This window comes from Myxine glutinosa, chromosome 9 (genome assembly GCF_964187855.1).
Source record: "Myxine glutinosa chromosome 9, kmMyxGlut1.1, whole genome shotgun sequence".
Lineage (NCBI taxonomy): Eukaryota > Metazoa > Chordata > Myxini > Myxiniformes > Myxinidae > Myxine > Myxine glutinosa.
Genome location: NC_136269.1, coordinates 123834178 through 123847510, shown reverse-complemented (window position 1 = coordinate 123847510; position 13333 = coordinate 123834178). Strand labels below are relative to the sequence as shown.

The window sequence follows — 13333 nt, the reverse complement described above, 5'->3', positions numbered from 1 at the left end:
TACGCCACCCGCCACTAGGTGGCCCAACGAGTGTTCCGGTCATGTGGTTATCTTGCCGTGCAAGCATCTCTGCCGTATATCGCTGCTGCTTTGTTTTCGCATGTTGGTTATTTTGGAAAATTTCTTAGTTTTAACCATGGGTCCTAAGAAATTGAGTGCCAAGGGCAGTACTGAGAAGAAGAAGAGGATGATGTGCTTGGATATAAAACACGCAATCGTCGAAAAACATGAGCGAGGTGTGCGTGTTGTCGACTTGGCGAGGCAGTACGATCGTAGCAGTACGATCGAAACATTTTGAAAGGGAGGAAGAAACAAACCTCGTTGGACAGGTTTTTATTGAAACGCCCTGCAAGTGAAAGCGAGGAAAGTGTGGCGAAAAAGGCAAAAGTCATCTCCTCCACCTCCGCCAGCATCTTCGTCTGATCTTCATGGTAAATACACTTAATAAAACCAGTTTATTTCTTTACATTGTGGCGGACACGGAAGCTCACTGGCGTGGTGACATCATTCCGCGCACCAAGTGGGCGGTGGTCACGCCGAGGGGTAGGCGTGGCCTCAGGATATACACCGGGCGCGCAGCTCTTGAATAAAGACTCTTACAAATTACCGCATTCCGCGCACCAAGTGGGCGGCGGTCACGCCGAGGGGTAGGCGTGGCCTCAGGATATACACCGGGCATGCAGCTCTTGAATAAAGACTCTTACAAATTACCGCGTGGCCGCTTCCTCCTTGTTTACAAGCAGCGCGCGTAACGCCGCTTATTATGTACAGTATATACGAGGTCGTGCTTGTTTATACATTATTTGTTATTTATAAAGTACATTTTTCTTATTTAAAAACACGTAACAAAAAAAATTGGTGTGGTTTTTTGGGGGCTGGAACGGATTAATAGCATTTCAATGCATTTTAATGGGGAAATTTAATTTGAGAAACGAGCAAATTGAGTTATGAGCTCGGTCACAGAACGAATTAAACTCGTAAGTCAAGGTTTCACTGTATATGATAACATATATATGTTAGCCATTAGGGTTTAAACCCCATGACTCAATTGATCATAACATCTGAAATTATATATTATGCTTCTGAAAACTGATTTGAACTCAGCTGCAGAGGCTGGTGGACAAAATGTGGTTTCCAGGCTCGAGGTACAGGATACAGGAAAAACCTGTGGTTCCTTAGCCCAGTAAACAAGTTCTTGAATGTATGTGCCAGACAGAGATAAGGAGCCCACAACCCACGTACAGGGAAAAACATGTTGCCAAACGCCTTCTTCACAAAGGGAATAATTAATTATATATCTTTGTAGTTTCCAGTGTGTCTCCTAAATCAAGGGCGTAACCAACCTTGGGAGGAATATAGTCATTACATATCCTTTGATTGTTATGTATTCAGCATGTGTATTCAATCATTAATCTACTATTATGCCTAGTGTCAAGAAAACCATTGAAGGTATTATGAGAACATTTCCTTCGGCCTAAGCTCGGGTCTGATGTGTTTAGATAAAGAGCCAGAAAAGGTCACCCTATCCTATGCTCACATCTTTTCAGTCTAAGTTTGGCCTTCTGCAGGAAGGGACGATGGTAGAGGGTCTTTACGGCCCTATTTTCCTTTGTCTTTAGCGCAGACTCTTATCTGATTTTCTTGCTATCTATCTATAATTCCAGTAATCTCTGTGTGTTTGTTTGTACGTTTGTTTGTTTGTCTGTGACCGCTGTTTCTCGACAACCACGGGTCCGATATACTTTTAACTTGCCAGGTATATTGCTGGGGACCCGAGGATGTGCCTTTTCAAGGTTTCATATTAATCGGACAATTACTTACCGAGCTATGTCCAAAAAACGATTCAACCAATCAGAGAGCAGCGAACTATCGCGTGTGCCGAACGTGGCGGACACACTCTGCCTCGGATGGCACATTTGAGAGCGTATTCATTTATTTCACGTTTGCAAACTATGTTGGCGCTATGTTGGCGTTAAACTATGTTTTAAAACTAATAAAAACCATTTCATGTAAATAGAGGGGGGGGGGGGGGGGGGGGGGATTGTCACTGTACTCGCACGAGCAGATGGCGGAAGTGCCTGACCGCCAAGTGAAGTCCGAGCAACTCGCGGTCGAAGGTACTGTAACGGCGTTCGGGCGGGCGAAGCTGCCGGCTAAAGAACGCCAGCGGTTGCCAAGCTCCGTTTTAAAACTAATTAAAACCCCGGGGGGATTGTCACTGTACTCGCAAGCCGTTCGCCGTTCGCTTTGGCGTTGCGAATGGACCAAAACATTTCATGCACCAAACCATTTCATGTAAAGCGTTCGCCGTTCGCTTTGGCGTTGCGAATAGACCAAAACATTTCATGAACCAAACCATTTCATGTAAATAGAGGGGGGGATATAATTTTAGATATAGATATAGTACGGGCATGCCCTAGTATATGAAATGCCTATTTACTGATTCTGGAGCGAGTGTCTTGAAAATGCCTGCTGCGTGTCAGGCAGTGCATTCTTGAGCCTTGCTCCACATTGTGTGTTTGTAATCGATTTCATTAAACATTGCTGCTCTGATCCTTGTTCTCCTTCCTTCCCTTGAGGTCTCTGACCGACATATACATATATGATATAATCATATTTTGTTATGATCATATATCATATGTTGACCACATATATGTATATCATATCAATGATATATATATATATACATTGTATATATCGATACAATTATATGTATCATACAGTATAATGCATATACATATATATGATATATGATATATATATATCATATGAGCATTATATCATGTATAATGAAATGATATACGATACACATAACATTATTAATTATATAATAATATATACATATTATTATATGATATATATGCATATTATTATATGCATATATATCATATAATAATATGTAATATGTATAATATGATACCTGATGTTCTGTTTAAAGCCAGCAGTTATTCCTGAGGTTACAAACTGTTTCTTACAATAAAGTTGCTGAGGCACAAAGTTTCCAGCCACGCAGCATTAGGTAATGAATGAGAACCACACCTTCAGTGTCTAGGTCAACCGCAAGGTTCTGAAAGATGTCCATGTGAGCAGAGTGCGTGATGGTGCTCATGGAGGGTGAGCTGCCCTTTCCATTTATATGTGTAATTGCTTGCGTGCCTACGTATAGCACCAGGCCGTTTATCAGTGGTATGTTGTAGCGCATCCCAGGCTCAGTGGAGACCTAAAACACAGCATTGCAGTGCAACACAATCAGCAACAAAGTGTTGCACACTAGGTGTGACCATGAGAAGTCTCGTGCCCACAAAAAGGAAAGGAAATGTTATGGCTGAACCACAATTAAACAGTTATCAAACGCAGATATAAATGCATCATACCTGCAGATTGCTACGCAGCTCTGAAAGAAAAGTGACAGGGGAGCGAGTCTTCAAGTATGAGTCGAGGTCTTTCTTGAACTGGAGTGGCATCACAGTCGTGAAGTTTGTGAGGATGCGAGGTGGGATGTTTATCTCACTCAGCATATCCACCTGTTTCAAGATGGAAGATGGCACAATAATGAGTGTCATCATTGCAGAGGAGCCTCAAAAGGAAGTTGTTATTAATCAGAAGCAAAGTCACAAGCCTTGCAGAAAACACATGAAAGCAATACAAATAGGGTTGGGTAGGATAGCATAGAGGGATACACACTAGGGTGCATCAAACGCCCAACTATTTGTAAAAAGATGTTGGATTGATCTGTCCCAAATTTTATTTTGTTCCAATCATAAAATAAAGTTGCTATGCAAAATTTGGTAAGGTTTGGACATCATCTTCTGGGTCCACCTCACCATTTCATATTTTGAGTCGGTGGTATCAGAGTTGGAAATTTGACACGCAGCTGTTTTGAGGCCCATAAATAAAAATGAAAGGATTGACTGATTGCAACATATAATAACTCTTTGTAAAGGTATTATTGTGCTCTGTAGCAATATATCATCATCATAGGGATAGGGATACAATTCATTTATATACAAATAGTCAAAATGATGATTTTTTTCAAAATATGGATATAAAGCTAAATGAAGAGTATTTTTAAAATATAATATATAAATTAAAGAATATCCTGAATGTTGTCGTCATCTTGTCTTTACAGAGATCTTTTAACTAGACAAGATGATTAAAACAATTATTAGGCTATACTCTAATAAAATTGGATAATTGATTTATTTGTTGTACATAATTATGAAATGACATTATTGTTACTAATACTACCTTTTTCTTTCAGATAAAACAATGGATGGCACAGTAAAGAAAGCATCTGTTGCAACAAGAGAGTCCACCAAGGTGTTTGGTCTTGGAAGTGCCATAACTGAACAAGATTCCCAGATCAATGGCACCAGACTTCCAACTTGTTTACAAGTACTACGTTGTTTCATGTGGCACACAGAAGATGGCAAACTTGAACGACGCTCTCGGTGGGAATCAGCAAAGCTTGTACTGCAGAAAGTGACACCATTTTATGGCAAGGCTAATATTCCTATCATCTCTGAACGCAAGGCTATTGAGAAAATTATCAAACTTGCAGATGATAATTCCAAGCTTAGAACAATCCCTATCAACCGAAGAACAACTCCAGCAAGCATCACAAAGGTGAATCAAATGGAGATGAAATTTATGGAGACATTTCCCTTGTGGCCCAATGATGCTAGTTCTCACATCAAGAATCCTGAAGACTTAGCATTCCTGGAATCTATGAAGACAGATCGCTGTACAACATTTGGCTGCCAAGATAAACTGTTGGCAGATAAGATGCAGCGTAAAGTGAACCGCGAGGAAAAAGAATCAGAGAGGCGAGCAAGTATGGAGCTGGAGTTCAACATAAATACTACAACCACTGTGTATAATATTAGTGACAGTGATGAAGAAGTAACTCTTGGACCTTCAACAAGCACACCAACAACCTCAAGAAGTCATCATCGTTTAGTTAGACCTGGCACATCAGTTTTCATTCCACATGACATCCTGAAGAGGCCCAGTCTTGTTTCACTGGCAACAAGGATGAAGATGACACCAACCCAACAGGCTGCTTTCACAGAAGCTCTTATTGAAGAAACAGGAGGGGATGTAGCGAAGGTGTCAACATCATATGCTACAGCAGATAAATCAAGACGCAAAATTGGACAGCATATTGCTACTACCTGTAAGGACAAATGGATACCTCCGAAGCTTGCTACGTTGCACTGGGACTCAAAGCTGCTTCCATGCTTAACTAACCAAAACACTTTTGAAGAACGCCTGGCTGTGCTTTTGGGTTCTCAAACTGATATGAAGCTGCTGGGTGTTCCATCCTACAAGCCTGGAACAGACCGTAAATCTGGAGATATAATTGCTCAGCTGACTAATAACCTACTTGAATCATGGAACTGCCAAGAGAATGTTGTCAACTTGACATTTGACACAACTGCATCTAACACCGGCCACATCAGTGCAGCTTGTGTAACAATTCAACAACGGCTTAACAAAGCTCTTCTGTGGTCAGGCTGCAGACACCACATTGGTGAAGTCATTCTTACGCACATTTTTACTGATCTTAAAGTTGAAGCATCTAAGTCACCAGATATCTTCCTCTTCTCAAGGTTTCGCAAGAACTTTGAAATGTTTCCACACACATTCAATGAACCACTTTCACGATTTGATCCATCTCAACTAAATGAAGCAGCAACAAGTTTGACAAGTGACTGGCAAAATAATGTTCTCAGACTCTGTCACACCGAGCAATCTCTAAGACGTGATGATTATTTGGAATTTGTTGATCTGTGTACTGTATTCCTTGATGGTGAAGTAGCTGAACATCAAATAACCTTCAAGCGTCCTGGTGCACTGCATAAAGCCAGATGGATGGCGAAGCTCCTCTACTCAATCAAATTATGTCTCTTCGAAAAACAAATCGCTGATCTTCCAGCAGGTACAATTACCACAGAAAAACAAGTGCCAAAGATCAGGGAATTTGTCACGTTTGTCACTCTAGTATGCAGCTCCTGGTGGATGACATGTACCTCTGTCACCGATGCCCCATGGAATGACCTGCAGCTCATCTCCAAACTGAAACAGTATAAAGCTGTCAATGCTGGAATCTCAAGAAGTGCCCTGAAAGCCTTCAAACGACATCTCTGGTACCTCACAGAAGAGATGGTTCCACTTGCCCTCTTCAGCTCAGTTGTTCCTCATGACCATCGCCGTGCTCTGGCAGACAGACTTCTGGAGGTTCAGCCAGATTTTCCAGTAACCAACCCACAAGGACGGTTTGGTACTGGGTTTGGAAAGCCCAGATTTCCTGATGACTTGACTGAGAAGACCACTCTGGCTGATTTTGTTGGACCAGATTCATGGTACCTATTTCATCATCTGAAGCTTGACTGGGCATTTCTAGTTACCGATGTTCAAGAATGGACTAACTCTGCAGCCTACCAGACATCATGGACTAATGTTGAAGCCTTGAATGTGGTGAATGACTCTGCAGAAAGGGGAGTTAAGCTTAGCTCTGACTTCCTTTCAGCAGCCAGAAGTGAAGACCACTACCAAAATGTGCAACAGGTTGTTGAGCACAACCGCAAGGAGAAACCGAATCTTCGAAAGCGAGCAGCTCAAGACTAAACTGTCAGAAATATCCATGAAAACTACAGTATCTTTGTTTTGTTTCTATTTTCATGTTCATCCATAGTCAGATGTACTCGTATTAAGATGATAAATGCTAAGATTGTGTATATATGATTCTACTGTAATAAAAATTATATCATTCTGGTATCTATAATACATATGATTATACCAATAAAATCATGATTTTGACTATTTGTGTAAAGGTGAATTATATCCCTATCCCTATGATGATTATATATTGCTACAAGGCACAATAATACCTTTCCAAAGAGCTATTGTATGTAGCAATCGGTCAATCCTTTCATTTTTATTTATGGGCCTCAAAACAGCTGCGTGTCAAATTTCTGACTCTGATACTACCGACTCAAAATCTAATTTGCTGAGATGGACCCAGAAGATGATATCAAAACCTTACCAAATTTTGCATAGGAACTTTATTTTATGACTGGAACAAAATAAAATTGGGGACAGATTGTTTTCTTGACATAGGGGCGTTTGATGCACCCTAATACACACTCACCTCTGTGTTGTCTAACTGGGTTTTGAATATGGACCCAAATATAAACTGTCACCCTGGTGTTTCTTAGACAGGGCGATTAATCGATGTGTGTGCCATCCCTTGAATGGATGTTAATCTGTTTCCCATTTGCTGGCACGAGTTAGTGGAATTTATGACAGAAAATATGAATGGAAGTGTGTGCTCAGTTTGGCATTTGGGAGTTGGGGGAAGGGTGGGTGTGGCGTGGAGAGGGAGCAGAGAGGGGGGTAACCAAGTTTGAGATTCTGGAAACCTGTGTGTGCCCTGAGCAGGCTGAGGGGAGGGAGCGAGAGAAGTGAAGTGACAGAAAAGGTGATGCGGTCAGCACAAGACAGGTTATGACAAATTGCGAGGCCAAGAAGCTCGAAGGAATGCATCTCTTCCATAAGTTGGCTAGATAAGTGGATTGGGGATTAAATGTTTGATCCATTATTCCATTCAAACAAACACTTGTAATTCTTTTTCTTTGAAGACAAACCAAACTGAATCCATAGGATGCAAGAGTATATTTTGATCACCGAGCAGAAAACCTAAACAGCACCGGTAATGTCTTGGAGAGGGCCACCCTTGGGAACATGTGCAAAGGGTTGAATGGTCCTGCTTTGACTTTCCATAAGGAAAAGATTCGTTGCATTTTTGGGAACCTCTCGGCTAGGCCATAGTCATCACTATGGGGCTACTGCATCTCACAAGCAAGTATGGATAAAGAAAATGAAGAATGAAGAGTGGCTAATAAAGGATGGTAGGGGAGGAGGGGAAGAAGTCCAGAAAGTCTTACAGCATCCCATAGATTATCCCTTCAACGAATTTAAGACTATCCTCGACAAAGCACCATTTCAGCATATTCTTCAACTGAAAATAAAAACAAAATGGAACTGGAAGATGTGTTTGCAAGTCATATGTTGGATTTGAAAATCGTTAGTCTCTCCAATGCATATAAATGGCGACTTTTGAGAGTAATGACAGATAATTAAATAAAACGAACGTCTGGATAATTATTGGAGTTTGTCAACCAGAAAAAAGGAATAGTAAATCACCCAAATGGGTGTGGGCTGGAAGGAAGTGGGCATTGGATCCGTGCTTGCACGAAAATGGAACCGGGTTGGCCATACACAAGTGTCAGTATATCGGCAGCCATTGTACACGAGTCATCTTTCGACGTGATGTTAAAAAAAAATTAAATAAAAATCGCAATAACTTCTCACGCGCAACATATTTCTTATTCTATTTCTTTCCCTTCTGAGTGACAATGCAGACCCTTTCCACATGAACTTGACACTCATCTCCTAAGTTATTACCATGTTTTAATTTGTCATAGCCTTGGTTTCTTACTAAAAAGACACAAAAATGAAACGATTATCCATTGTTAAACAGAGATTGTATTTATCTATATATATATAAAAGTGTGTGTGTGTGTGTGTGTGTGTGTGTGTGTGTGTGTGTGTGTGTGTGTGTGTGTGTGTGTGTGTGTGTGTGTGTGTGTGTGTGTGTGTGTGTGTGTGATGTTACCGATAGACTCCTAAACGGAGAGGCTTACGTGCTTGATATTTGGCATAGACATGGCCATTGAGCCTGGGACGAACATGGCCGAACTCAAAATATTTGACGATCCATATTTTTATTGCCTCAGCGCATTTCAGCACACAGAATCAACGGAATCAGAGCAGGTGGGCGCTGATTCGCTCAGAGCGATCACGTGATGACGCTATGACGCTATGAACGCTATGACGCTATGAACAATATGACGCTATGACGCTATGACGCTATGACGCTATGAAAAAAAAAATCGCTATGACGCTAAGAAACGCTATGAACGATATGACGCTATGAAAAAAAAAATCGCTATGACGCTATGAAAAAATAAATCGCTCGCTTTGCCAAGGGGCTCGCTCCCCCCCGTTCCCCTCCCCTCCCCTTCCCCCTCCCCTGCCCGGCAATGCCGGGTACTTCTGCTAGTCCACAATAATACAACAAAATGTGTGTGTGTGTGTGTGTGTCAGTGTGTGTGTGTGTGTGTGTCAGTGTGTGTGTGTCAGTGTGTGTGTGTCAGTGTGTGTGTGTCAGTGTGTGTGTGTCAGTGTGTGTGTCAGTGTGTCTCCTCCATAACTCCAAAACCATGAAACCTAGCAGCCCAAAACATTCATGCATGCCAAGGGAACTCCAACGGAATGCATGAATGAAAACTGGGTGTTTGGGTAATAGTCAGGTTCACTATGTTTTTTCGTTCAATTTTTTTGGAGATTAGCAAAACTATACATTTTTGGAATATTCAGAGCATGAGGAATCCAAAAATTAATGTTTACATTTGCGTAGACACCTTTGCGAAAATGACCCTCAGGACAGTGATGAAGATCTGTAAAAGCATATTCCTGAACGGTGTAGACCTAGTAGATCCTGTGTATAGGACTTATAGTTCAATCTGATACTACCTATAACTTCCTATAACAACCTATAACTTCAAAGGACTTGCAATATCATGTATTATGTAATACAGTTATATCACAAATATAAAGACAATGGTTTTCAATTACCTTTGTTTGTTGCTTTTCTATAATCCTGAGCACTATTTTGAAGCCTTTATTGGATTCCTTGGCCCAGAAAACATAGAATTAGCATATTTAATTAAGTTTCTAGGTTGACTAGAAGCCGAGATAGCGCAAAATATGTATTTTATGGCGGCCATTTTCAAAATCCAAAATGGCAGCCATGCAAATGCCAACATTGATTTTCGGATTCTCCATGCTCTGATGATTCCAAAAATGTACAGGTTTGCTAATCTCCCAAAATTTTGAACGAAATTATATTTGTTAACATAGTGAACCTGACTCTTCATCACTATCCTGAGGGTCATTTTCGCAAAGGTGTCTATGCAAATGTAAACATTAATTTTTGGCTTCCTCATGCTCTGAGTATTCCAGAAATGCATAGTTTTGCTAATCTCCAAAAATTTTGAACGAAATTATATTTGTTAACATAGTGAACCTGACTATAAATTTAAACACCCCTTTTGAAGATAATGGCCTTATTAAATTAAAACAAAAACAGGCTTTACCCTTGGTCAGCCCACATTTATCTCACAGGGGTCTTAATCCGCAATTTTGTTTCAGCCTAATAAAAAGTAGACAATCAAAATCTGTCTTCAGATTTGAGGACAAGAGCTAGTAGACTAATTAAGTGTCAAAAGCTGGAGTGAAATCTGAAAATTTAAAGAAATTACCGATTCTTATAACTCCGTATATCTTACGAGCAATAAGCAAGGCTGCGCTCCCTCCTTATCCATATTTACTCGAGAAAATGTGAAATTGCCAAAGCATTAAACCAAACTTTTTCTACTGTTCCGTTTGTCTAGCATTTTTTTTTTTTTTTTACAAAGTGCAACTTCATTGAGTGCAATGAAAATAATTAAGGTGAAGGCTCCCGTGGCGTGAGTGGGCATGATCCCAGCGGCTCGGTTCCCCGTGGGGACATCCCCGGAGTTCGGAAGCCAAAATAAACAAGCGTTACGCCGAGGTCCCCCGTCGGTGAAGCGATGCGAGTTGACAAAGTGGAAGACGCAAGGCGGCCATCTTGGATTTTGACGTGGCGACCAAATTTTCAATAGTGTTCTTCCTTATGCCTAGATACACCCACACACCAGATAAAAGTTGGTACTTCGCTTATTTTTCAAGATATTTCGCTCACAAGGTTCAGACATATATATGGTGGCGGCCATCTTGGATATTGACGTGGCGACCCAATTTTCAATAGCGTTCTTCCTTATGCCGAGATACACCCACACACCAAATTAGAAGTTGGTACTTCGCTTATTTTTCAAGATATTAATCTCACAAGGTTCAGGCATACATGGCGGCGGCCATCTTGGATTTTGACGTGGCGACCCAATTTTCGATAGCGTTCTTCCTTGTGCCTAGATACACCCACACACCAAATTAGAAGTTGGTACTTCGCTTATTTTTCAAGATATTCATCTCACAAGGTTCAGACATACATGGCGGCGGCCATCTTGGATTTTGACGTGGCGACCCAATTTTCAACAGCGTTCTTCCTTGGGCCAAGATACACCCACACACCAGATTAGAAGTTGGTACTTCGCTTATTTTTCAAGACATTTCGCTCACAAGGTTCAGACATATATATGGTGGCGGCCATCTTGGAGTTTGACGTGGCGACCCAATTTTCAATAGCGTTCTTCCTTGTGCCGAGATACACCCACACACCAAATTAGAAGTTGGTATTTCGCTTATTTTTCAAGATATTCATCTCAAAGTTCAGACATACATGGCGGCAGCCATCTTTGATTTTGACGTGGCGACCCAATTTTCAAAAGCGTTCTTCCTTGTGCCGAGATACACCCACACACCAGATTAGAAGTTGGTACTTCACTTATTTTTCAAGATATTCAGCTCACAATGTTGACATATATATGGTGGCGGCCATCTTGGATTTTGACGTGGCCACCCAATTTTCAATAGCGTTCTTCCTTGTGCCGAGATACACCCACCCACCAAATTAGAAGTTGGTACTTCGCTTATGTTTCAAGATATTCATCTCACAAGGTAGAGACATACATGGCGGTGGCCATCTTGGATTTTGACGTGGCGACAATTTTCAATGGCTTTCTTCTTTGTGCCGAGATACACCCACACACCAGATTAGATGTTGGTACTTCGCTTATTTTTCAAGATATTCAGCTCACAAGGTTCAGACATACATGGCATCAGACATACATGGCGGCGGCCATCTTGGATTTTGACGTGGGTTGCACCCACACACCAAATTTGAATGCGGTCCTTCGCTTACGCACGCACGCCCGTACGCACGCACGGACGGACGGACGGACGGACGGAGGGGAAAACCATAGTCCCCCTTTCGCTCCGCAGTTCGACGGGGGACAATTAAAAGATTAGAACGAGTAAAGCACCAAGTGAACTGTGTGTTCAAGAGAGAATTGAAAAACGTTTTCAGTGGCTACGAAGAAATGAATCCCCACGCCACGGCAGGATGGCCGAGAGGTACGCACACTCGCGCCAAGCTGTCTAGCCTGGGTTCAAATTGTTTCACCTTTTTGTGCGATCTGCTTTCATTTAGGATGTTATTTCATTCGGAGTTTGGAACGATGTTTTCTTCCACATTAAATCCGAATGAGCCTTTTGTTTGTTTGTGACCCTACCCCTCTGAGCTCCAAAGGTGAATCGTAACAAGACTTTGGAGGATCACTTTTTTTTTTTTACCACCATAGAGCCTACTGGGGGGTTTAAACACTCATTTTTTCACAATTCACAACATACAAACACACAAACCACCACCTGTCACAGGGAAGGAGTGGGAGTCCAGAGGGAGGGCAGGGGTGGAAGCCAGAAGTGCATGGGATGAGGGAGGGGAAGGGATGAGGGAGGGGAAGGGGTGGGGTAGGAGACCAGAGGGGAGGGGGTGGGGGGAGTGCTCTCACATGAGCTTTGATGCCTGCAAAAATAAATAAATAAAAGCAGGCAAGCTTCAACGTCACCTCTGACTTCAATACTTATCGGAAAAGTGAGGAATCTAGGAGTGGTAGTTGGTAAAACAATCAAGGATGAGGTAAAGGCGACAAAAATTAACTACACTGGTTACCTTAAGGTTTGGTGTGAATGGGTCTGGAAGACGCATGTTACGTGGGAACGCGCTGAGGATGAGGTTGCGGAGTTGGATGCAGTTTGGTGGGATTACATCACAGAATCCATAGTGGTAATCACACAGGAACTCGGGAAAATCATGGAGAAGCACCAAAAGTACACGTAACGTGCCCTACAATGGCCATGCAGCACAAAAATAAAAACTATAAATGGGGAATAGGTCCTTTGTCACTGCAGTCCAATGTATAATATTTATGGCGAAAAGGGGAATCATGTATCCAAGACCTTTGAAAACTAGAAAGAAAAGAACGGTGTGCATATGATAAAGCTTTTCTTTCTTTTTTTTCTTTACCTTGTAAAGAACCTGCATAGGTTTTGTGAGCTCCACATTGCGTAGGAAAGGTGCCAAGTACTTGAACAGGTCGATGAGTAGCTGGCCGTACATTGGCCAGCCCTGCGGGAGGGCAGGAAGGCCGCGGGCCAATCAATCGGGAAGCAGCAGAACAGAGTGCAAAAACTCGGGTGGGTGCAAAACGAAAGCATCACAAAC

General features: G+C 41.8%; 1 protein-coding gene across 15 annotated transcripts in view; it reads right to left on the bottom strand.

Annotated features, from left to right (window-relative positions):
* The window catches only part of CNOT1 (CCR4-NOT transcription complex subunit 1), a 201879-nt gene that overhangs the window by 26001 nt on the left and 162545 nt on the right, over nt 1-13333 (bottom strand). For 11 of the 15 annotated variants that reach the window (XM_068128263.2, XM_068128271.2, XM_068128265.2 and 8 more), the window contains 4 exons: nt 13136-13237; nt 12782-12955; nt 3375-3524; nt 3040-3220 (listed from right to left, as the gene is read on the bottom strand). In XM_068128263.2, coding sequence (XP_067984364.2) covers nt 3040-3220; nt 3375-3524; nt 12782-12955; nt 13136-13237 — 607 coding nt within the window. The remainder of the gene's footprint in view (nt 1-3039; nt 3221-3374; nt 3525-12781; nt 12956-13135; nt 13238-13333) is intronic. The other 4 variants (XM_068128266.2, XM_078784871.1, XM_078784867.1 and 1 more) reach the window with 1 other exon arrangement.